This window comes from Equus quagga, chromosome 4, assembly GCF_021613505.1.
Source record: "Equus quagga isolate Etosha38 chromosome 4, UCLA_HA_Equagga_1.0, whole genome shotgun sequence".
Lineage (NCBI taxonomy): Eukaryota > Metazoa > Chordata > Mammalia > Perissodactyla > Equidae > Equus > Equus quagga.
In genome coordinates, this window is record NC_060270.1 from 123922171 (window position 1) to 123947599 (window position 25429).

A 25429-nucleotide genomic window follows, 5' to 3' on the forward strand; every position below is an offset into this window, starting at 1 on the left:
CATACTGATGATATCCGTCGTGTAGAAAGTTCTGTCAAACAGTGCTGCACTAGATGATCTTACTCACTGTCTTGACCCTTAATACCACCCCTGTGTGGATGACTTTGATTTATACATCCAGTTTGATCCTCTGCATTGAACTCCAGACTTGATCATCCAACTGCCTAGGAGAACTCTTCTTAAATATTTAATAGGAATCTTAAACTTAACTCTAAGAATGTACCCTTGAGTTTTCCGAACTCTGCTCTTTCTACAGCATTCCACATTTAGTTCTCTGTCCAAAACCTGGGCATCATGCTTGACTCCTCTCCTTCTCTCATATCTCATGTTCTTATATCAGCAAATTCTGTTAATGTCTACTTTCAGAAGACCCAGAATCTGGCCCCTTCTCATCAGCTCTACCACTGCCACAGCCTAACCCAAGCCACTGTCCTCTCTCACCTGGACTATTCTCAAACCTCTAGTTGGATTCCGTATTTCCACCTTTTTCCTGCTACCGTTATTTGCCATCAGAAGCCATAGTGATCCTTTTAAATGTAGGTTACATCATGTCACTGTGGTCCCTTCCCACCTAACTCTGAGAGAAAGCCAGAACCTGGGAAGCCTTGAAGTCAACAGAATCAAGGCCCTTCCGCCTTTCTGCCTCCATCTCCTCTCCTCTCTCTGTTCCTCGCATTCTGGCTGCCTTGCTTTTCATTGAATAGACAGCCCCAAGCATGTTTCTACCTCCAGGCTTTGAAAATTGCTCTCCCATCTGCCTGGAGTGCTCCTTGTCCAGATAGCCCTGTGGCTTACGTCCTGTCTCCTTCTGGTGTCCATAAAGGCAGAGTACGACAGAACTTCCCTGGCCAATACGTATGAAATAGAAATTACTTCCTACCCCCACCTCATTTTCCATCCTGTACACTCTATCCTCCTAGAGAATAGCATTTTTTAAAAAATTGAGATAAAACTTGCATAATATGAAATTCACCATTTTAGCCATTTTAAACTATACAATTTAGTGATTTTTAATATATTCACATTGTGCAACCACCATTAACCGATTACAAAACATTTTCATCATTTCAAAAGGAAACTCTGTACCCATTAAGCAGTCCCTACCCCTTCTTCCCTGCCGCCAGCCCCTGGCAACCACTAATCTGCTTTCTGTCTCTAAGGATTTGTCTGTTCTGGACATTTCATGTAAATGAAATCATACAATATGTGGCTTTTTGTTTTTGGCTTCTTTGACTTAGTATAATGTTTTTTAGGTCATCATGTTGTATGTAGCATATATTAGTACTTCAGTCATTTTTATGGCTGAATAATATTCCATTCTGTGGGTATACCAGATTTTGTTTGTCTATGCATCAGTTGATGAACATTTGGGTTCTTTCCACTTTTTGTCTGTTTTAAATAGTGCCATTATGAACATTCATACACAAGTTTTTTTGTGAACATATGTTTTCAGTTCTCTTGAGAATAAACCTAGGAATGCAATTACTGGGTCATTTGGGAGCTCTGTTTAACTTTTAAAGCACTGCCAAACTATTTATCAAAGTGGTTCCACCATTTTACATTCCCAACTAGCGATGGATGAGGTTTCCAGTTTCTCCACATCCTTGCCATCACTTGCTATTGGCTTTTTTAAAATTAAAAAACGCTTTTTTATAGTCATCATCAGTGTGAAGTGGTATCTCATTATGCTTTATTTGCATTTCCCTAATGACTAATGATGATGAGCATCTTTTCATTTGTATGTCTTCCTCTGAGAAATGTCTGTTCAAATCCTTTCCCCGTTTTTAAATTGGGTTGTTTGCCTTTATTGTTGAGTCGTAAAGCATTCTTTATATATTCTGGCTGCTACCCTATCAGGGCTATAATTGCACATATTTTCTCTCATTCTGTAAGTTGTCTTTTTACTTTCTTTTTTATTTTATTGAGGTCATATTGATTTATAACATTGTGTAATTTCAGGTGTACATTATTATATATCAGTTTCTGTATAGACTGCGTGTTCACCACCAATAGTCTAGTTTTTATCTTTCACTGTATGTATGTTCCCCTCTACCCCTTTTGCCAACCGCCTGCCCCCTTCCCCTCTGGTAACCACTAATCTGTTCTCTTTATCCATGTGTTTGTTTATCTTCCACATATGAGTGAAATCATGTGGTATTTGTCTTTCTCTGTCTGCTTATTTAGCTTAACATAATACCCTCAAGGACCATCCATGTTGTTGCAAATGGGACAGTTTTGTCTTTTTTTTATGGCTGAGTAGTATTCCATTGTATATATAGACCACATCATCTTTATCCATTCATCAGTTGATGAGCACTTAGGTTGCTTCCACGTCTTGGCTATTGTGAATAATGCTGCAGTGAACATAGGGGTGCGTAAATCTCTTTGTATTGTTGATTTCGTGTTCTCTGAATAAATACCTAGTAGTGGGATAGCTGGATCATATGGTATTTCTATTTTTCATTTTTTGAGAAATCGCTAAAAATCTACTGTTTTCCATAGTGGCTGCACCAGTTTGCATTTCCACCAGCAGTGTATGAGGGTTCCCTTTTCTCCACATCCTCTCCAACATTGTTGTTTTTTTGTCTTGGTAATTATAGCCAAGTGTATTACACCTGTCGGTATTCTGACGGGTGTAAGGTGATATCTCATTGTAGTTTTGATTTGCATTTCCCTAATAATTAGTGATGTTGAACATCTTTTCATGTGCCTGTTGGCTATCTGTATATCTTCTTTGGAAAAATATCTTCATATCCTTTGCCCATTTTTTGATTGGGTTATTTGTTTTTTTGTTGTTGAGTTGTGTGAGTTCTTTATATATTTTGGAAGTTAACCCCTTCTCAGATATATGATTTGTGAATATTTTCTCACAGTTGATGGATTGTCTTTTCGTTTTGTTCATGGTTTCCTTTGCTTTGCTGAACTTTAGTCTGATGAAATCCCATTTGTTTATTTTTTCTTTTGTTTCCCTTTTCTGAGTAGACTTAGTATTCATGTCTCTTTAAAGAAAAGAAAAGATGCTGCTAAGACCCATTTCAAAGAGGGTACAGCCTATGTTTTCTTCTAGAATTTTTATGATTTCTGGTCTTACATTCAAGTCTTTAATTCATTTTGAGTTGATTTCTGTGTATGGTGTTAGATAATGGTCTGCTTTCATTCTTTTGCATACGACTGTCCAGTTTACCCAACACTATTTATTGAAGAGACTCTCCTTTCTCTATTGTATGTTCTTGGCTCCTTTGTCGAAGATTAGCTGTCCATAGATGTGTGGTTTTATTTCTGGACTTTCAATTCTGTTCCATTGATCTGTGTGTCTGTTTTTGTACCAGGACCATGCTGTTTTGATTACTATAGCTTTGTAGTGTATTTTGAAGTCAGAGATTGTGATGCCTCCAGCTTTGTTCTTTTTTCTCAGGATTGCTTGGGCTCTTCTGTTGTTTCATGTAAATTTTAGGGTTCTTTGTTCTGTTTCCATGAAGAATGTCATTGGGATTCTGATTGGGATTGCATTGAATCTGTAGATTGCTTTAGGTAATATGGACATTTTAACTATGTTTGTTCTTCCAATCCATGAGCATGGAATATCTTTCCATTTCTTTATGTCTTCTTCGATTTCTTTCAATAATGTCTTATAGTTTTCAGTGTATAGGTCTTTCACCTCTTTGGTTAAGTTTATTCCTAGGTATTTTATTCTTTTTGTTGTGTAGGTAAATGGGATTGTATTCTCAACTTCTCTTTCTGCTAGTTTGTTCTTTTTACTTTCTGGATAGTCACCTTTGATGCAAAAATTTTTAAATTTGAAGAAGTCTAAATTTCTTTTCTCAAGTCTGTTTCTTCTTTTGTTGCTTATAATTTTGCTGTTATATTTAAGAAACTCTTGTGTAACCAAGGTCCTGAAGATTTACACCTAAGTTTTATGGTTTTTTAAGTTTTCTGTTTTTAGCTCTTAGATTTATATCCCTGATCCATACTGAGTTAATTTTTGTATTTGGTGTGGAGGAGAGGCCCAGATTCATTCTTTTGCTTGTGGCTATTCAGTTGTCCAAGCATCATTTGTTGAAAAGACTGTTTATCCCCCTCAAATGGTCTTGGCACCCTTGTTGCAAATGAATTGACCATAAATGTATGAGTTTATTTCTAGACTCTCAATTGTGGTCCATTGATCTATACCTGTATTGTTTCTGCTGGTACCAAAATCTTTTGATTATTGTAGCTCTACAGTAAGTTTTGAAACTGGAAAGTGTGAGTCATTCAACATTTTCTTCTTTTTCAAAGTTGTTTTGGCTATTTGGGGTCCCTTGCAATTACATATGAATTTTAGGATCAGCTTGTCCATTTCTAGATAAAAGGTAGTTGGAATTTTGATAGTGACTTTATTGGATCTGTCTATTAATTTGAGAGTATTCCATCTTAACAATATTAAGTCTTTCAGTCCTCGAACATGAGATATCTTTCTGTTTATTTAGGTCTTCTTTCATTTCTTTCAAAAGTATTTTGTAGTTTTCAGTGTACATGTCTTACATTTCCTGGATTAAATTACTTCCAGGTATTTTATTCTTTTTGGAGGCTATTTTAAATAGAATTATTTTCTTAATTTTATTGTCAGATTTTTCATTGCTAGTGTATAGCTATATAGCTATGTACAAATGCAGCTTGTATACAGCTTTGTATAGCTGTTTCAAATACAGCTTGTATTTGTATATTGATTTCATATTCTGCACCTTTTCTGTACTTACTTATTAGTTCTTATGGTTTTATTATGGATTCTTTAGTGTTTTCTGTATATAAGATCCTGTCATCTGTGAATAGAGATCGCTTTACCTCTTCCTTTGCAATCTTGATATCTTTTAATTTTTTTTCTTTCTTAGTTGCACTGGCTAGAACCTTCTGAACAATGTTAAATAGAAGTGTCATGAACTGGCGTCATTTTCTTGTTCCTAATGTTTGGGTGAAAGGATCCATTCTTTTACCATTAAGTATGATGTTAGCTATAGGCTTCTCATAGATCCCCTTTATCAGGTCAAGGACGCTCACTTCTCTTCCTAGTCATCAACTAGAGGTGCCCTTTACTGGACAGCATTGTTGTGAGGTGTATGCATGTGACATGTCTAATGCAGTTTGACCAGCACATATGAGGTAGTGAATATCTGTTATTTTCACCTGCCTGCCTTCAAGTTCCTGATAAAGACGCTGAATGTGGCAAAGACCATCGGCATGACACTTGGTTTCTACACGTCTGACGTGGAATGACTGTTAAAGATTCACTCGCTTCTTTTTCTTTCCCACAGACACATTGTGATCTGATTTTTATGTCATACTAAAATCACCATGCTCTGGGTTTGCCTAAAGAATTTTGAATTCTAGCCGTAAAAGTGAATCTTGTAATATTATAGATCTTTTCCTCCTATAACAAATCACATTAAAATCAACCCTTCCTTAACAAAAAGCCTTCAAAGAGTCAATTATTAGCCTGTCCATTTTAAACCTTATTCCTATAAGGCAAAAGAATCTGGATCATCTCTTAAGCCTTTGCATAAAACAAGTATAATGTGTAATTTTCATATGTTGAAGAGATGATAGAACGACCTTTTCTCGTAAGTAAATAATTTGTTTTGGCAGGGTTGTGGAATTGCTGAATGCTTGAAGATTGTCTGCCAGGTTGGGCGGCTAGACAGAGGAAAGAGTGCAATCCTGTATGTGAGGTCTCTGCTGTGGACCGAGACCTTTATGAATGTAAGTGGACAGATGCAGCGTTCAGCAAACTTCTCCATTTTTTCCAAGAAATGAAAAAGGCCTGTCATCAGGAAATCATTTCACTGTTGTTTCCATACAGAAGGAAAACCAGAATCATTCATATTCTCTGAAGTCATCGGCTTCATTTAATGTCATCGAGTTTCCTTATAAGAACCTTCCAATTGAGGATATCTTCAACTCCACATTAGTAAGTCGTTGATTTGGGGCAATGGAATAAATCCACTCAGTTCAATGCCATAGATGTTTTTATTCTATTTTAAATAATGGCAGTTTAACTATTTCAATAGTTTTAAGTAATTAAGAGTTATTTGATAGGATTATAACCTGGTTTAATAGTGTTGTTTTACTCCCCCACCCCGGAGTTATTAAAGCTTTACTTTGGCATCTTGTCCTCTGTAAGAGATTGTTAGCATGTACTAAATTTCACTGGGGGAAATTTGGGAAATTTCTCCCCACGTTAGAAATTAACTGCAGTAAGTGAAAGCATTTTAAAGATCTTAAATTTGAGAATTAAAAATGGGACCAATATATCATAAACTGGATAGGATTATTTAAAAATCGTTTCAGAGGCAGTCAGAAGTTAACCTATTTGGGAGAGTTTTTGTGTGTCTGTACATGCTACCAATACCAAATAAATGATTGTACACAAGAGAAGAAAATAATGTGAATACCATTAACGTAAAATATTGTGGGCATTCAGATATTTGTTGAATAAGTCAGTGAACTATTTTTCAAACTCAAACTTTTTTCCCCCGACAGGTCACCACTGATGTCACCTGGGGCATTCAGCCGGCACCCATGCCTGTGCCTGTGTGGGTGATCATTTTAGCAGTTCTAGCAGGGTTGTTGTTACTGGCTGTTTTGGTATTTGTAATGTACAGGGTAAGTAATGGACTTAGAAAGAGAGGGAGGGAGGGGAAGCAGAAGAAAAGAGGGAGAGAGGAAGGAAAAGGAGGAGGAATGGAAGGGAAGGAAGGGACGTTTAATGATGGTGCACGATGAGCATTACATACTATTTCAGGGAAGAAAAATTGTACCAAGTGCCATTTAAATTTTCTTGGTGAGAATATAATCACTCAGAATACTTTGAATTTTCTTCACTGATGTGGCAGTGATGTTAGCTTTTCTTCAACTGACAGATGGGCTTTTTTAAACGTGTCCGGCCACCTCAAGAAGAGCAAGAAAGAGAACAGCTTCAACCTCATGAAAATGGTGAAGGAAACTCAGAAACTTAACTGTGATTTTTAAGTTATGCTACATCCTGACCCGTTCGAATCACCAACTTCCTTACAGGTTTCAGTTTCCTTCATGAGGAATTAAATTCCAAGACTGTACTGCTGATGGTGCCCATTGTTTTAACCACAAAATGACAGCAATATTTGTGAGCCTTTTTGTTATAATTATGTTCAGACATACATTTAATACACATCCACTGACTTGTGTTTTTAGGTATTTAAATAATAAAATTTCAAGCGAGAGCTCTTCTTCAATGTACATAAGACAGGTAGTGCCTGAGTTACCACTCTATGTAAAACAGTACCTCCTACGATTATTGTTTCTGATTTTGTATGTTGCGTTTTGTTTGTTGTTGTTGTTGTTGTTTTAAAGCCATCCAAATTCGGGCCTTAGGATCCACATCTTTTGTACAGGTACTTAATGTTAATACACATTACACTACAGTTGCGTTTTCAAGCTACTAATTTTGTAACTGCATGAACTTGATTTTAATATTACCTACATCATAGAACTTTAAAAAAAGCAAACAAACGTGATTTCATCAAAATTCTTTCCTGTAATAGCAAAGGTACAGTATTGTGTTTTAATATGAAAATTGGGTACATGCTGTTAAATTTTTATTTATATTTAATTCACAGTCCATTTTATTACATTTTAATTTGTATAAGTTGTATTTCAAATCCTTTAAGCCAACCTATACTAAAAATTCGTTCCATAATCAGAAATGCCTATTATGTGTAATAGTTTAATTTCCACTAAATATCATGGTGCTTAAAGCCATATGGAGTTGGAAATCATTTCCAAAGTACATTTATCCCATTGTATCAGTCTGGCTATTTACAATACAAAAAAGAAAAAGCATTTTAATTAAAAGGCTACATTTGTAGCTCTTTGATAGAGTTGCTTATTAATAGTACATTCTTAGAGTAAGAATTTTCACTTGGGATTAATTTGTTTTCCCCCTGTACATGTATTGTTCCTTATATTTCCAAAACTGTTACTGAAAATGGGTCAAGATCAATGAGGAATCTTTACAACTTATAGGAACCTGCACCCAACCCCCCAAGCCCATGGGAAATGCTTAGAATGGAAATTCTCAAAGTAGTTCACTGGTTTCCTTCTAGCAATAGCATGATGCTACTCACGTGGATATGACCTCAGTTGAAGCAAAGTGTAATGTGTAAAACTAGTCTCAGATATCAAGGTGACTTCTAAAGGGTACTTTTATAAGCAATTCAAGTTATTGGAAACCTTTTAAAACTTTCTTAGGCTTATTAACACAAATTACTTTTCTAGGATTTTTTAATAAAAGCGGCATAGGAGGCAAGTTGTACTTTTATATGCCTGTAGGGTGATGACTTTTCTAGAGGAATGGGTGATTTATTCACAGTTCCTCAAGGCCTGCGGATGACTATTAATTATACCTATTTTTGTGCAATTACGTCATGTTGTACATTGGAAGTTGAGAATTTAATAACTTTTTAATTGCTGTCTTCATTTGGCAATGATAAGTATTTTCCTTAAATAATTGAATATTTTTCTATGTTTTAAAAATTGAAATTTATCTTGCCATGTCTTGTGTTATAATTCTCTACACAAGTGGCTAACTAGAATATATTCATAAAATAGAGGCAAATGTAGGTGAGTTATACAAGTTAGAATATTGATAAGACCCTGTATTTAGCTCTAATGAATTTCAAAATTAATAGGTTTTGTAGTATAGATTTTATTAGTAGCTTAAAAGATCTTAGTCGTATGCAATAAGTATTTTTATTACTGATAAATTTAAAACTTTTTAAGAAAAAAATATTTTTATCGTAGAGCCTGCCACAGATGGTTACTAAGTTGGTCTATAACAACTTTCGTCTTACCTGTTTTCCCACCTAATAGCAGTCATTCCTGAAGATAGATGTTGGATAGAAAGTCACTCTTTGAAAAGAGGGTTACTATTTGCTTTTGCACAGTCTGTTCCTTTATGGCGTCTATCTCAAGGTATACCCTTGTAAAGGAGATTGTGGGATGTTTCATTGGAAATTAACATGCTGTTTGAAATTTCCTTTATGAAATGTAATTTTAAGCAATAGTATTTTCTTTTAAAAAATGAAAATTTATATCTCCACAAAAATATGGTAGAAGTATAAAGCAAAAGCCTACTCTCTAAGGAAAATGTTTGGCAAAATGTTGGGATTCTTTTTACCTTAAAGTGGCCTGTGAATGTATTTGCTTGAAATGTCAAAAGTAGTCCTATGAAAACTATTTTAATTTTCAAACATTTTAAATGCTACTGTGTTTGTGATTTATTGAGAATTAAAATCCATTTAAGTGTAAAATTCTTATAATCTGATTCAGTTTGAAAAAACACATATGAGTGAGGTGTAGAGAATATTTAAAGCATTTGATATTCGTAAAATATATTGATACTGTTGTTGATTTCTTATGTATACATTTATTTGAGAATTGAGAAACATTTGTGTGAGGAACATTCTTTCCTTTTCTTCCCTATACCTTTCTCTTATGATTAGTTGTTACTGTAATTCTGATTAAGTTCTTAGTAATTCTGAAGTATAAAACAAGTAAGCAAAGTATTAGTGCCACAATTCTACCTGTGTTATGAAACTACTTATTCATAGTAAATTCTCATTAATACTTTATATTTATATAAAGAGAAAATTCAAGTATTAGTAAAAGAGACCATACTGGCTTCTTTAAGAGGGCCGTAAAGATTTTTGATAATGAATCCTGACCTTAGGAGAGAGATTTATGTGGCAAAAGTAGAGTATCTAGCTGATTTTTATAAGGAAAACAATCTGTAAGTTGGTAGACATTCCTCTGTTACAGAATGTAGTGCCGAGCTTGGAGAAGAGTAAGTCATTCTTGGAATACTTGTGTATGACCATTGCATATCTCAGTGTCACTTTGTATTCTTGAATAACTTGTATATGTGGTAGTTGGATAAATGAGAAAAATATACAAAATTTGAAAACTGCATATAGGATCAAAAACCGTGAATGAAATGACTTAGTGTTTTGAAGAGTATCCCTTTTAACTTCTTGGTAGGCTAGTTAGAACAGTGAACCTAGGGGTGTGTAGCATGCATATGTGCTTGTGTTTCATTGTAATTTCTGATACATAATGAACTTTTTGGGAGAGGTACTGAGTCTTTGATTTTTTGTTGTCATTGTTCTCAAGTGCAATATAACAATGTAACCAAACCTAGTTAATTTCAGTGTCATTATTAATTTAGTAAACCTAACCTACACAGAGATTTATTAGTATTTTTGTTAGCAGGAAGGAGTGATTCTGCTGTGGATACACAAATGAAGCTATTTACCCCTAAAATGGTCCATTCTACATTCTTTTTCAGGCTGGACGTAAACAGTTCCCTACTAGTTTTGAAACACTTTAAAATATCTTAAAGTAACTTGGAAGCTGTATATATCAAATTAATTTGCTACCTAAGTAACATAGAAAGTAATTTTCTTTGTTTAGCTTCTCTTGTGATCACCCACATTGGGTGAGACATAAAATGAGTGTATTCTAAAATGTGTCATTTGCTAACTTGATTTGAGTTAGTGAAAACTGGGACAGTGTTCTGCTTAGTTTCCCGTGTGTAACTCGTCACTGTACAATAAACTTGAGCGTGTGGTGCCGCGTTTGGGTATGGCCTTTATACTTTCCTTCTGGGATGTTGTATGTTTTTTAATCACATGAGCCAGCAATAATGCACTAAAAGGATGACCGCGAACTGGTGACACACCTCTCTGAAAGTCTGAATTCTTAAGAGTTAATTATTTGGAAAAAGATAATACAAGAAGAGCAAAGGAAACCTAATGTGAAAACACACCAATTACAAGTCATAGAATCACAGATATTTAAAATTTAAGAAGGGTTTCCAATTCCAATAATGGTAGAGAAGCTTGTGTCCAATAACAATGAACAAACTAAGAAGGAAAAAAAAGAAACTTTTTGAAGACACTGAAGTTACCAAAAGCAGGTGGAAACCGGGGAGGGTTTGACTCTTAAGGAAGGGAACCACGCTTTTCTCTGTGGCTGCTCTCTGTTGTATAGAGAGAATGCAAACAGAAAAATGCCCTCTCATTTCCTGAAATGATGGCACTGCCATCATGGCTAGAAATTGAGGGTGAAATCTAGGAAAGGAAGGAGCCACGTTCTAAGAGGGAGAATATTTTCGCCTAAAATTTTTGGCCCACCCTGACCCTGATTCTGCTCTAGTGAGACTCCAGAGAGCCCAAAAGGAAAACAACAGCTGGAAGGTTGAAAGAGCTGAGCAGTTGTTCCAGCCACTGTCCACTGCAGGAGGAACATGAGTTTGGAGTTCAAGTCTTACCAGGTGACAGGAGCTTGAGAATACCCCAGTCTTTCCATTAAAACTCCAGAGGATCTATGGCTTAGGAATAAATACTACATCCCAAGATTGATTAATTCACCCTAGGACAAAGGGGAAAACCAAAGGGGCTCGCCCTAACAAAGCATAAAACCAAGCTTCCACAAGTTTAAGGTGATCCACCTATGATTTAATTGTCTGCTGGTAAAGGCAGTTACCTTCAGAGGAAGATACCACAACCTAAAGACTACAATGTATCGTCCACAATGGTGTGTGTGTGTGTGTGTGTGTGTAAGTGAGAAGAAAGAAAAATGTGACCCATAGTTTTGAGAAAAATTAGTCAATAGAAACAGACCCACAAACAATTCAGCAGACATTACTTTAAATGACTATGATAAATATGTCAGAGTCTATACAGGAAAACATGGAAGTTTGGGGTGAAAAGGTAGGCATTTCGGGAAAAACTTGGAAACTAATAACATAGACTCAAGTGGAAACCTTAGGACTAAAAAATACAGTATCTAAAATCAGAAATTCATCAGAGGGGGATTAAAAGTAGAGTAGACAGAACAGAAAAAAGGATCAATGAACTTACATTGATAGAATTCATCCAAAGTGATGTACAGAGGGCAAAAAAAAGAAAAAAAGATTGAAAAAATAAAAGCCTTGTCAAGAACCTGTGGGACAATCTAACAAGGTGCACAAGGAGTCTTAGAAAGAAAGGAAAGAGAAAATGGGGCAGATAAAATATTTGAAACCAAAGTTTCCAAATTTGATTAAAAAAATAGCAACCTACAAGACTGGAAGCTCAGTGAACCCCAAACAGGACAATCCAAAGAACACCATCCACGGACACCATGTCAAACGCCGAAACCCACAAATCAGGAGGGGTTTACCTCACCCCTTCACACTGTTGATGATGCCCAGAAGGTTCCTTACTTGTTCAAAGCAGTAACTGTCAGGATTGGGACCTCAGTTTACATATTCAGATTCCTAGTCCAGCATGCCTTCTGCTGTGCAACACTGCCTAGATTGCTAGTTCACAGTTTATAAAATGGATTTGCTATTATCTAGTGAATAGGCTGAAATGCCTGCATATCAATTGGTGCAACACCAATCCTTTTCCAAGTAATATCTTTATTCACTTTCTAACCTGTTCTGAATTGCCTAGAGAGTTATATGGTTAGATTCCCTTTTACCTCCTGGGTCCCTTTCCTTGTCAGCCCCATCTCCTGAAGCATAATAAATATGTAAATTGGTGTTGGTTTAATAAAAGGAGTTTAGATTTTGAATTGGAACTTAGAATAATTTACATTTGTGTTATTTTAAAAAAAACTATTTTGAAGTAATCTCAAAGTTCTACACCATTTCTCAGATGTTGGAGTGTTGAAATGGAATCTTTAGGCATTGCTTTTTAGTCAATCTTGTATTCAGACTATTAACAGTTACTACAAAGTTATCCCTCAAAAGCACTAAGTGATGCACATTATCAGTGGTGGTATTTAACTTGGAGAATTATGCTCTCTACCTGAGTAATAGGAGTTATTCTTGATCTTGTATAGGGTACATGGTGAACTTCCCATAGGCAAGAACGTTCTGATGGCTTATAAATTTTCTCCTCTTTGAACAGTGCAGTTAAAGTTGTTTTTGAGAGGGGTGGCCTGTTGGCACAGCGGTTAAGTGCACACCTTCCGCTTTGGCTGCCCGGGGTTCACCGCTTTGGGACCCAGGTGTGGACATGGCACCTCATGGCAAGCCATGCTGTGGTAGGCGTCCCACATATAAAGTGAAGGAAGATGGGCACGGATGTTAGCTCAGGGCCAGTCTTCCTCAGCAAAAGAGGAGGATTGGCAGCAGATGTTAGCTCAGGGCTGATCTTCCTCCAAAAGAAAAAGTTGTTTTTGAGATTAGAAGTGACATAAACACCTTTAAAACTCAGAGGTATTCTCACCTAATTGGCAGACAAGTGGATGATTTTGCAATTTTCAGTATACTTTAGTGAGGAAACCAAAGGGAAGAGTTTATTAAAGAATGAGCAAATTTCCTACTTCTCAGTATACCAATTTTGACTTTTCGACTTGAGCCTCCTTTACGACTAAACCAGAGCCACACACTTCCCACCATGTGGTGCTAAATTACCAAACTCAACTTCAAGGGTCTTCTCTCAATCACTCCTCAGGTATTCAGTGATTGCAAGGAATAGAGACGACACAGCAGTAACTAGTGGCACGTCGATCCTGCTGCACAGCCCTGGTCGCTCAAGGGAATCCTAAAGCAGCTGCAGCATAGGAGTGACTCAGTAACAGAGCTGAGAATCTGGTTTACGCATGAAACAGAAACAGTCCCTTCTCACCTCTAATTCCCCACAGCCAGTTCTTCCCCTCCTCACTCCATAGCCTCCCCTAGATCCATGCAGGCTTGGTCACTGGGTGAGCCTCAGTACTTTCTCGTGCCTTGGACAATGACGTAGTTTTAAATTACTGCAAGGGCCTTTTGCCCTGAAGGGTCACACATTCAGAGAACCAGGGATTAGGTCATGGGCATCTTTTGGGGGGTGTTATTATGTCTACCACAGTCCACCTCTGGCCCTCAAAGGTTCGCATCAGTCTCATATGCAGAATACATTCAACCCATACCAAAGTCCCCCCAATCAAACCATTACAGCGTCAACTCAAAGACCAAAATCCCTTCTTCATCTCATCAGATTGAATGTCCCTAATTCATTATTTAAATCATCCAAACTGGGTATGGGTGAGGCTTGGTTTATGATCCATCCTGGGATACAATTCTCTATATGTGGACCTGTGAAACTAAAGAAAAAGTTACGTGCTTTCAACATACAATGGTGCAACAGGCATATTACAATAATTATAGACATTCTCATTCAAAAAAGAAAAAAAAGGGGAAAAAAAAAAAAGGAAATCACTGGTCCAAAGCAATTGTAAAATCCAGCTGAGCAAACTCCATTTGGTTTCAAAGTCTGTGAATAATTCTCTGTGCCTCATGGCTACACTCTCTGAGTCCCCCCCCCAACCCCCAAGTCTTGAGCCTTTTGGTCTAGGTTTAGCTGGTTCCATCACTTCCTGTCACACATTGGCCTATCCCAGCTGGAATGCCTAATGAACTCTTCTCTACCCAGTCACCAGACTTAGAGCAAATCTGTTGGAGGAAGGAGGATGCCTGAAATGCCTTGGATAAAATTGCCCACGGTTTGACGCTCAGCACATAATCCACGTGTTCTGACTCAGAGAATCTTAATGATTTACATGCGTGTCACCTGAGAAGGGCTTCTAAACCCAGGGTTTAGTAGCTGTTTGAATGACCTATTTTGGTTAATAATCCCAAACTGTTATTATCTCCAGGAGAATGGATAGTCCTACCTGGGTAAATGATTCTTGTTCAAAGACATACAAATTTTTTTTTTTTTTTGAGGAAGATCAGCCCTGAGCTAACACCTGCTGCCAATCCTCCTCTTTTTGCTGAGGAAGACTGGCCCTGAGCTAACATCCATGCCCATCTTCCTCTACTTTATATATGGGACACCTACCACAGCATGGTGTGCCAAGTGGTCCCATGTCTGCACCCAGGATCCGAACCAGCGAACCCCAGGCCACTAAGAAGCAGAACGTGCGAACTTATCCGCTGCGCCACCGGGCTGGCCCCTAAAGAAATACAAATTTGAACCTGTTCAACCCTCTTCAACAGTTGGTCCCTTGGTTTTCAAACTCAAATTAAATGGTTTACTAACAAACGAAGGCAGCAGTATTTCAGGAATATTCATAATTTAGTGAAACAGTTCATCGCTAAAATCTTACAAATCATATTTTCAAAACAGCCAAAGTTCTTGCAATTTTTTTTTTTTTCAAAAGGAGTCTGCCTTCTCCCTCTCATGGCCCACTCTGGCTTCTCCTTTGTCCTGGCTACGTCATGGTGGGGATCTCTGGAGACAGTTGTACAGGGTCTGCCGGTGACAGTCCATCAGTGCATCATACAGCTCCTCAGTCTGCTCTATGAACTCCTTGTTGGCCTCAGTGACACCCAGCTGTGGCACGGGGTCATCGATCGAGTGCAACTTCTTCATATGTGTAGGGGCACTAGCTGGTGTGCCCTTTTAAGACCATGTGTCCTTGAGGCTCCTTGTCTGGGCTATGTACCAGCACTCACAATGATAACAGTCCTGGGCTTGGTTAACCCAGCTGTTTTCTCATTGGAGAGTTAGCACAAAGACCCTTGAGATCTGAGGGAACACGGAGGCCCTTGGTGGGGAGGGCGGGGGGCGGAGCATGGGGCTCTGGTCCTTGGAATGCAGGTCATACAGGGACAGTCCCCCTTGGCAAGCATGCAGCCTTTGTTCCTCTGCCTACTTAAGCAAGCTTCTCTCAGGGGCCGATAGCTGTGTCCATTTCAGTCCAGCTGGCTGCCACTGGACCCTCCCTGTACGGAACTTCCCAATAAACCCTTATGTCTTGTTCGCTGTCTCTAGGTCTTTTCTTTGGTCTCTTGGCAACGTATCGGGCACTGCTCACTCGGCTGGGCATGTGGCGGAACAATATGTCTGCATGGTACTCTGGGTATGGCCACACTGGGAGGAACTGTTGCTGTGGCTGCCTGTGTTCCGGTCATGACCCCACCGGGAGTGGTAGTTCTGGTACTGCTGGTAATACTGGTTGTAGCTGTAACTGCACATCTGACTGTATTCCACCAGCTCCACATGGCTCACGTGAGGGACTGCTATGCTCAGCAGCGCCAGTTTAGACCCCCGTCCCACTGCTTCCTGGCACTTTGTAAGGGTTTGCTTCTGTTCCCGTTCATTGGTAAATTTCCAAAAAACTATCGGTTTTTGACATAAAGCAGATAATACATCCTTTCTGACCTCAGAGAATCTTAATGATTTACATGCCTGTCACCTGGGAAGGGCCTCTAAACCCAGGGTTTAGTAGCTATTTGACTCATATGACCCACTTTTCATCTGTGAATTCATCCGTGAATTTGACAAAACCATAGCCCAATGGTTTCACAAAACCATAGCCCTCATCCAAAACCACCTTGCTTTCCTGACAGGAGCGGCAGATGTAGATGAAGAATTCTAAAATCTTGCCATCATCCACATCTTGGATCAGACCCTCCCGCAAAAGAGGCAGTACTCAGGGCTATTATTTGGTTATTTCCTACAAGTGGCATAGTTCACTTTAAAACATTTTGCAGGTGTGCCTCTTAGATGATGTTTCCCATTAATTTTATGCAAACACTTCCCAGCTGTTGCCAAATCTGTGCATTCTACAAAACAGCAGCCAGCTAGGAGTCCAGTGAGTCTGTTTGACACTTATCCTGGTCTCCCCTGTGGAGGCAAGGGCTCTGGCGGTGAAGTTCTCATCCACGTAGGCTCCAGGGCACCTATCCGTAGGCGGGCCTCCATAGGATTGTTGTAAACTTTAAAATCAGGAAATATGAGTCCTCCTATTTTGTTCTTATTTTTCAAGATTGTTTTAGCTATCCGGGGTCCCACGCAATTCCATGTGAATTCTAGAATCAGCTTGTCAGTTTCTACAAGGAAGTCATCTGGGATTGTGATAAGGATTGTGTTGATTCGGTAGGTCACTTTGGGGGTATTGTCATCTTAACAATGTTACGTTTCTGATTCATGAACCTTGGATGTTTTTCCATCAATTTAGATCCACTGTAACTTCTTTGAACAAAATTTCATAGTTTTCAGAGTACCAGTTTGCCCTTCTTTTTTTTTTTAGAGATTGGCACCTGAGCTAACATCTGTTGCCAATTTGTTTTCTCCCCAAAGCGCCAGCACATAGTTGTATATCCTAGTTATAAGTCATTCTAGTTCTTCTATGTGGGATCCCCCCACAGCATGGCTTGATTACCAGTGTGTATGTCCTGTCTGTGACCAGGATCCGAACTGGCAAACTTCAGGCCACCGAAGGGGAGCATGTGAACTTAACCACCGAGCCACAGGGCCAGCCCAGTGCTGTTTTGACTACGATTGCTTTGTACTATATTTTGAAATCAAGTAGTGCGATGTCTCCCGCTTTGTTCTTTTTGCTCAAGAATGCTTTGGCTATTCACATTCTTTTGTGATTCCATATGAATTTTAGGATTGTTTTTTCTATTTCTGGGAAAAATGCTATTGGAATTTTGCTAGGCTTTGCATTGAATCTATAGATGGCTTTGAGAAGTATGGACATTTTAACAATGTTAATTCTTCCAATCCATGAACAAAGGGTATCTTTCCAACTATTTGTGTCTTCTTTAATTTCTTTCATCAATGTTTTATAGTTTTCGGTGCACAGATCTTTTATCTCCTTGGTTAAATTTATTTCTAAGGTTGTTTTTTGGTGCTGTTGTAAATGGGATTGTTTTCTTAATTTCTTTTTCAGATAGTTCATTGTTAGTGTACAGAAACACAACTGATTTTTGTATGTTGATTTTTGTATCCTGCAATTTTACCGAATTCATTGATTAGTTCTAACAGTTTTGGTGGAGACTTTAGGATTTTCTATATCTAGTACCATGTTATCTATAAACAGAGGCAATTTTATGTCTTCTCTGATTTGGATGCTTTTTTATCTCTTTTTTTTTTTTTTTTGCCTAATTGCTCTGGCTAGGACTGCCAGTATGATATTTAACAGAAGTAGTCAGAGTGGGCAATTTTGTCTTCTTCCTAATCTTAGAGGAAAAGCTTTCTGCTTTTCACCATTGAGAATGACATTAGCTGTAGGCTTGTCATATACAGCCTTTGTTATGTTGAGGTGCATCCTTTTAATACCTAATTTGTTAAGAGGTTTTTGTTTTTAATCATAAAAGGGTGTTGAATTTTGTCAAAGACTTTTTTTGCATCTATTGAGATGATCATATGACTTTTGTCCTTCATTTTGTTACTGTGATGTATCACACTGATTGATTTGTAGATATTGGTGGGGAGAGGGCCTGGAGCCTGGGGCCACAGGGATCGCTCTGACACTGGGGCAGGCCTGGTTTGGGGCCATGAAGGCTGGCCTGGAGGCTGTGTCCAAAGGTGCTAGCCTGTTGCCTGGGGCTCAGGGGCCAGCCTAGCCCTGGGGCAGTCCTGGAGCCTGGAACTACAGGGGTGGGTTCTTTCTTAATCCTTGATAGCATTCATATTTTCTTTCCAGAGTTATTCGGCTCCCAATAATGTATTTTATCCAGTCTTTCTTATGTACACCAAAAGAAATACATTATATATATTACACACACAAACATATGCAGTTGATCCTCATTATTCATGATTCCATATTTCCAAATTTGCCTATTTGCTAAAATGTATTTATAATGCCCAAATCAGTACTTTCATGGTTATTCCTGGAAATGTGCAAAGCAGTGAAAAATTTGAGTTGCCCAACATACATATGCCCAGCTGAGTTCAAATGAGGTGATGCTCTTCCTTCTTTCGGCTCTCATACTAGATACAAGGGTCCTTTTTATGGTCTATTTAGTGCCAGTTTTTTTTTCAGTTTTGTACTTTTCATTGGAGATTTTGTTGTTTAAAATAGCCCCCAATTATAGTGCTGAAGAGCTGTCACTGTTCCTAAACCCAAGAAGGCTGTGCTGTGCCTTACAGAGAAAATACATGCATTAGATAAGCTTCTTTCAGGCATGAGTTATAGTGCTGTTGGCTGTGAGCTCAATATTAATGCACTGCAATATATAATAAATAAGGTGTCTTTAAACAGAAACGCACATAAAACAAGGTTATGTATTGTTCAGTTGATAAAAATGTTATGACCAGAGGCTGGCAGGAACCAGACTGTATTCCTCCTAGGAGCAATGGTTCAGTATTTGCTACTTTAGTGTTTGCAGTGACTTTATAGAACACAACTAACAAGAAAAATGAGAATTGACTACATATAATATGAAATTTTATATACATTATAAAATATATATAAATGAAACAGAATAAACATGCATACATTAACCAAAGAAGTAACAGCTGACATTTACTGAACAGTTTCTATAGCAAGAAACTCTAATTTTACATTATGTCGGTTTTTTTTACCTCTTTTAGGCTCTATTATTTCTCCCACTATACACTTGAGAACACCGAGGCCCAAATCTTTTGTAAATCACACACAAAGCTGTGAGTGGTAGATACCAGAGCAGCCTGATTCCAGGGCTCTCCTCCATTAACCAATAGTTCTGCCTCATAAAATTGATTTATTGATTTAATCAACCAAGTAATCAAACAATCAGTGTTAGGCATTGTGGTAGGAGCTGGAGACACAGCTGTGAACATGATGGCCCTGACCCTTGTGGAACCTACGCTAGTGAGGATAGGCAAGTAAGTATCCTTTTTAAATAACAGAGTCCTAAGGGGAAATATGAGGTGTCCTGCAAGCTCAAAGCAGGAGTACCTAATCAAAGCTAAGGATGCCAGGGAACGTATCCTGGAGGAAGTCATATCTAAGCTGGACCTTCTGGCTCTATGCGAGCTTGCCAGTTAAAGAGGTGAGGAGCAGAGTTCCAGGCAGAGGAAATCAGTATGTTAAGGTCTAGGGGCAACCCAAATCAGTCTAGTTCAAGGCAATAAGAAAACTCCCTTCTCTCTCTCTCTGTGTAAGTGTTTATGTAAGAAATATTAAAAGATGAGCCTGGGTGGTCAGAGGATAGATTATAAAGGGCTTTGTAAGTCTGTTCAGGATTTTGGACTTTGTGCCAAGAACAGTGGGGTGGGGGGGGGGTACTGGTAGATTTCAAGCAGGGAAGAATTAATATATTATATATGCATAGTATTATTCTTTGCTTTCTGGTGGCTCTTGTAGTAGTTTTATAAAAATGAAGAAGTTCTAACATTTATGGTTATATTGTACTAAGCATGAACAGTATCATGAATTAGGAAACTGAAAATAACGTCCTAGATCAACTGGCATCTTCCATTTCTTTGTAAATCACACTGACTGACGCGTGAAGCACACGCAGGTGGCAGGATACACCTTCCTGAATATCCGCTTGGTTTTGTCCCCACCAGTTGGTGTGTGTGCTAAGTCAGTTATGCTTGTTCACAAACTTGTTTTTGTCACTTCTATGTGTTATAAGGAATGGATGAAATATAAACTTGAGCAAAGTGCATTTTTCTATGTAAACTAAGTTTAATAGTGAGTGAGAAAATTGCAAACATTTGGGAAAAAATTGAAAATAGAAGGAATTGGCACTCACATTGTTTGTCAAGAGTCTTTAAGAACGCCTTCCACTTAAACTAAAACTGCAAATCATAGGGGTGCACTGTAATGGTGGTTTATGACTTCAAACCCTAGGATGTGGTTAGATACTCAAAAAAACCCTCAATTTTTAGCCCTACATCAAAAGATTGGTAAATGAATCTGCTTTTACTTATTTTAAGATAAAATAAGCAGTTTAAAATATATTTAAGATATATTGATTTTTATGTTTCTTCACCATCTTTTTTGATTCACCAGTTACTAGCCCTGATTGCATCAGATAATATAGATTTGTATATTGCACAGAAGTTAGGCATAAGCTGTATGAGCAATGGGGCATTTAAAAACTATGTCAAGACCATGTTGATCGACAAAACTTATTTCTTTAAACAGTCCATAGCACTGAAGGCTTTGACGTCCACCCTCTACTGGGGGCTGTGTAATCAGCGGCTTTGCCTCGGGAGGGTCAGCTTCCGATATGTTAAAGATGACTTGGCCACCATAACGCAGAAGGACAGAAATCCTGGAAGCCTTCCTTTCTTCCTGCAAGTCAGGTTTTTGGAGCCATTTCCATTTTCTCCTTTCTTTCAGGCAGAGGTAAATTGGAAGAAAATGCAACAAAAACAGCTTGGTGAGACTAGTGAAGGCTCTCTGCCTTCAGCCTCCCCCAATAGCTCCTGCTCGCATAGGCGAGGCAGAGCCATGATGGAACAATGGCATTCACTGCGAGAACCCACACTTTGGCATCTGTTTTCCAAAAATTATGTAGCCCCCATACTTTATTTTTGTCTAAAACATCACTAAACAAGCAATACAAGCTCATGGTAAAAGTTTCAAACAGTGCAGTTAGAGTCACATATTAGAGTAGCTTTGGGGAGACAGTAGCCTCTCTGATTGCCAGTGTTTCCATTTGCTAAATAGGATGAGAGCTAACTTGTAGGATTGCTCTGAGGATACAAAGAGATAATGCATGTAAAATGCCTATTATTATTATTTTACTTTATGGTTCTATAGGCATTATTTTTATACCATTGATCAAAGAATAATTTTCCACTATTGAGAAGTTTGTTCTTTTCCAGCAAGTTGGAAACTGTGGGAGAAACACACAGAAGAATGGTGAGAGTGGAGACGGATTGTCCAATAGCCAAATCAGCTGAATCAAGAATGATGGTGACTGACCAAGGTCGCAGTCAGATCACATTTACATTAGACTATGAGATGTCCCACAGGCACTGCAAATGCAAAAAGACTATAGTTGAACAAGCTGTGGCCTCTCACCCTATTCCGCAGGCTGTACTACCAGTTAATCTTGATAATGTTCTAAGCAGCCACCCAGGATCTGAATCTGGCAATTTGACTGTTATACTAGACACACTCATCTCTCTCCTTCTCCCTTCCCCACCCACCCACCCAACCAGCCAGCCATCTCTGTTGATTCCAGCCCTAAATATTGAATGTCTCACTCATTTCCTCTCTTTTCCAGTCTCAAAAGCCTTGGCCATCTCCTCATGGGCTTTTGCAAACACCTCTGAACTGGTCTCCTCTCCTCTGATCTACCCTGTGTAATCAATCTTCCATGCTGATAGCAAAATGATCCTTCTAAAAAGCAGACTGGTGGCGAGTCTCTTTCCTGATTAATTTCTTTCACTACTTCACAGTCACTTGCAGCGTAAATTTCAATTTCCTTGAAATTTACTTGAATTTATTATAGCATCTAAGGTTATTACAAGAGTTAACATATATAGAGTGCTTGAATGGTGCCTGGCACATATGAAGTACCATAGAAGCGTCCGCTATTACTTTTTTAGTGATCTGATCTCCAGTCTCATTTTCAATTTAAAACACTGTCACTCTGTCACAATCATTGCTCACAGTTTTCCAAGCACACTGTGCTGTTAAACTCCTTTGCGCTTTGTGCGAGCGCGCGCGCGCGCGCACCGCCACGCCCCCGCCCCCCATGCTGCTCTACTTTTTAGATGACCCGATTGCTCCCAGCTATGTGTGGAATTCTTATTCTTCTTTAAACTCCACCTTCCCGAGTATTTTATAGCCCCCTTCCGTATCCCACATAATTTCTTCCAATTCATTGCAACCTCTACACGTAGTGTTTCCCCAGTGGCAACCATACACTGGATTATAATTTGCTTACATGTTCCTCTACCCTAACAGGTAGTGAGCTCCTAGAACGCAGGGGTTGTATCTTGCTTGTTCCAAACACCTGACTAAAGGCTGGCATACTGTAAGCACCTAGTGCGCATTTAGTAGAATATGTTTTGAACAAATGAAAAACGTAGGCTACCAATTATACAAAATGTACATAAGAATATTTTATGATACAGAAAGAGATTCCCACTTGGGCAGAAAAAGGAAGTTTAGTCAAAATCTGGAGAGCCACAGTTTAATTTCTAGCTAACCAATGATGGCCATGATGAGCAAAGCCTATTTAGTTAGGAGACCCTAGCTTTTTCAGCCACTGATGCGGTAAGTGTTGTAGGAAGGTAATCAACCTATCACCTCTCCTCTACTTCAGGGTCAGGTGGGGGGGAATTTTATTCCACTTTGTGCAAAATTTCCCGGAGCCTCGGTAGGGGCTGGAGGGTCTGAAGGTCTCCCAGCCCGCAGAAGGACTCCTTTCTCGTTGATCCTTGGCGGCTTCCGCCCAGCACACCACCCTAGCACCGCGCGGAGCACTAACCCTCGCAGCAGCCCGGCTGCGGGCGAGAACCGAGCGTCTGCTCTGGGCGTCCGGCTCGCCCCGCCCCGCCCCGCCCCGCGCATCACGTGCTGGAGGATGCTGCCTTCCCCCTCCTCCTCCTGCTTCCCTCCGCCTCCCGGCCTCCTCCTGCTCCTGCTGAGGGTGTGCGAGGCAGACGGCGCGAGGGGGAGCGTGCAAGCGGGCGCTGCCGGAGCCCGCAGCCCTGGCGCCCGCCGCCGCCCGGAGCCCCGCAATATGCCGCCGCGGCCCTCTGGCTCTCGGCCATGGCGAGGCTCAGCCGGCGCGTCCCTTGCACCCTGCTCTTCGGCCTGGCCGCGGTGTTGCTGAAGGCACAGCTGGTCCCCGCGGCCGCCAGAGCCGAGCTCAGCCGCTCGGATCTCAGCCTCATCCAGCAGCAGCAACAGCAGCAGCAACGGCAGCGGGAGGAGGCTGAGGAGGAGAGGCCAGAGGTGCCTGGGGCATCCTCCACCGTTACTGTTCCAGGTAGGTCCCGGCAGCCCGGCCCTGCCTTTCCATCTCCGCCGGAGAGCTCATCTGGTGTCCCTGGCTTCCTCGCCCCTTCCCTAGATCGCTTCCCATCGCCTGTCCTACCCATCCCCATCTCCGCAGTCTCCCCAGACTGCCTGGCCAGGACTCAGGCTGTGCTCTGGTTTCGGGAATCTGCCCTTTGGGTGATGAGCTTTCTGGGAAGCGCAGAGCTCTGCAGTAAGGTGGGGAGGGGTCGGGAGGGGTAGGGGTGAGTGACTGCCTCCATTGATCTTTTTCTCTTCCCTCCCTTCTTTCTGAATTCTTCCTTCTGCCCTGGGAATGACTGTACACACACACACACACACACACACACACCCACACCCACACACACACATATTGTACACACACACACACACATTCTCAAATCCCTTTAGCATTCTACTCTTTATCCTTTTCTCCCCTAGAGACTGAAAAATCTTGCAACAGACACCCACACACTCCTTTTCACCGTCTCGCCCCGCCTGTTGTATTTAAATTTAGACCTGGAGAAAGAAATCTTGATTTATTTTATTATCTGTTTCTATCTCTTCTTATCCCGGGAAGGGTTTAAGGCAGTTTGCAAGAATGCCTTCAGTATAATAAGATATAATAAAACAAAATGAAATAGGAGTTTGCAATTGAAGGAAAGGGAAAAGAGGAGGGGGGCAGATAAGATAAAGTCGGTACTGACGTTAGCACGGCGGAGCTTGCCCCTGGAGAGGGGAATCTCCTCACTTGTTAGGAGAACTTAATGAGGCAGATTCTTGACACTATTCCGTGAGGATGAGGAAATACGCTGTAGTGTATGTGGCTGGAACAGTCCCTCGTTTCCTGCCTTGTTCCCCCTCCCCGTTAAAGCTCTCCTGGTAAGCAGAAAGCTGGATTATCCCTTTTAAAAGCCTCTCCCCACCCACCACCCGAGTCCCTTCCCTACTGTAGATGCTGCCTGCTGTTTGCAAAGAAGAAAAGCCCATCCATTTTTTGGCAAGTGGGCTTAGGTTTCTGCAAAAGCCAACGTGAATTATAACATTTGTTTTTGTTTTAAAATCCTGCCTAGTGACATGATACAAGATGCTGAAAATGAAATTTTAAAGAATGGAATCAGCAGCTTATTTTGTACTGCTTGCTCATCATCAAAGAGCAATACTCAGGCATGCCAGCTGCAATTCGTGACACAGCCAGGATGATTTAATTTATCAGAGTGCTTGGAGCAGAGGATGAAATCACCAAAGTGTGCGGGTGCCTACACCAACTAATAACACTCGAGTGTGGCTAAGAGTCCTGAAAGGTGTGGTGTGTGTGCTGGTTTTCCTACCTGGGTTTTTACAACTGGAAGTGCTAACATGGTTTGCGCGAGGCTGCTATTTGCTAAACGTAGGGAAATGAGAGAGGAGAGTTGGAGAGCCTGTCTTCATTATGAGAAGGATTTCATAAATTAGCTATGAAACAAGTCTGAGAGAGTGTTGGTGGATTTTATGATTTGCAATATATTTTTATTTCAGTTTATCTTTCAGGCATATTCGTTTAATGTGTTTTGACTACTGTGATACAGATATGTTGTGACGAGGTTTACGAATAACTGCGAGATGAAATCTTTTTTTTTTCTGCTTTTTCTCCCCAAATCCCTCCAGTATATAGTTGTATATTTTAGTTGTGGGTCCTTCTCGTTGTGGCATGGGAAATCTT

At 39.7% G+C, this 25429-nt stretch overlaps 2 protein-coding genes and 1 pseudogene across 3 annotated transcripts in view; 2 read left to right on the forward strand and 1 right to left on the reverse strand.

The window, feature by feature from the left end:
• ITGAV (integrin subunit alpha V) overlaps window positions 1-10667 on the forward strand; it is an 86760-nt gene extending 76093 nt beyond the window's left edge. For both annotated transcript variants that reach the window (XM_046657827.1, XM_046657826.1), the window contains exons 27-30: window positions 5620-5733; window positions 5834-5941; window positions 6514-6636; window positions 6894-10667. In XM_046657827.1, the coding sequence (XP_046513783.1) occupies window positions 5620-5733; window positions 5834-5941; window positions 6514-6636; window positions 6894-6989 (441 nt within the window). In that variant the 3' untranslated portion in view covers window positions 6990-10667. The remainder of the gene's footprint in view (window positions 1-5619; window positions 5734-5833; window positions 5942-6513; window positions 6637-6893) is intronic.
• Window positions 10668-15260: 4593 nt separating this feature from the next.
• On the reverse strand, window positions 15261-23298 carry LOC124238702 (tRNA selenocysteine 1-associated protein 1-like; annotated as a pseudogene).
• A 123-nt stretch (window positions 23299-23421) lies between these two features.
• FAM171B (family with sequence similarity 171 member B) overlaps window positions 23422-25429 on the forward strand; it is a 63538-nt gene continuing 61530 nt past the window's right edge. The window contains exon 1 of the mRNA XM_046659791.1: window positions 23422-23719. Coding sequence (XP_046515747.1) covers window positions 23500-23719 — 220 coding nt within the window. The 5' untranslated portion in view covers window positions 23422-23499. The remainder of the gene's footprint in view (window positions 23720-25429) is intronic.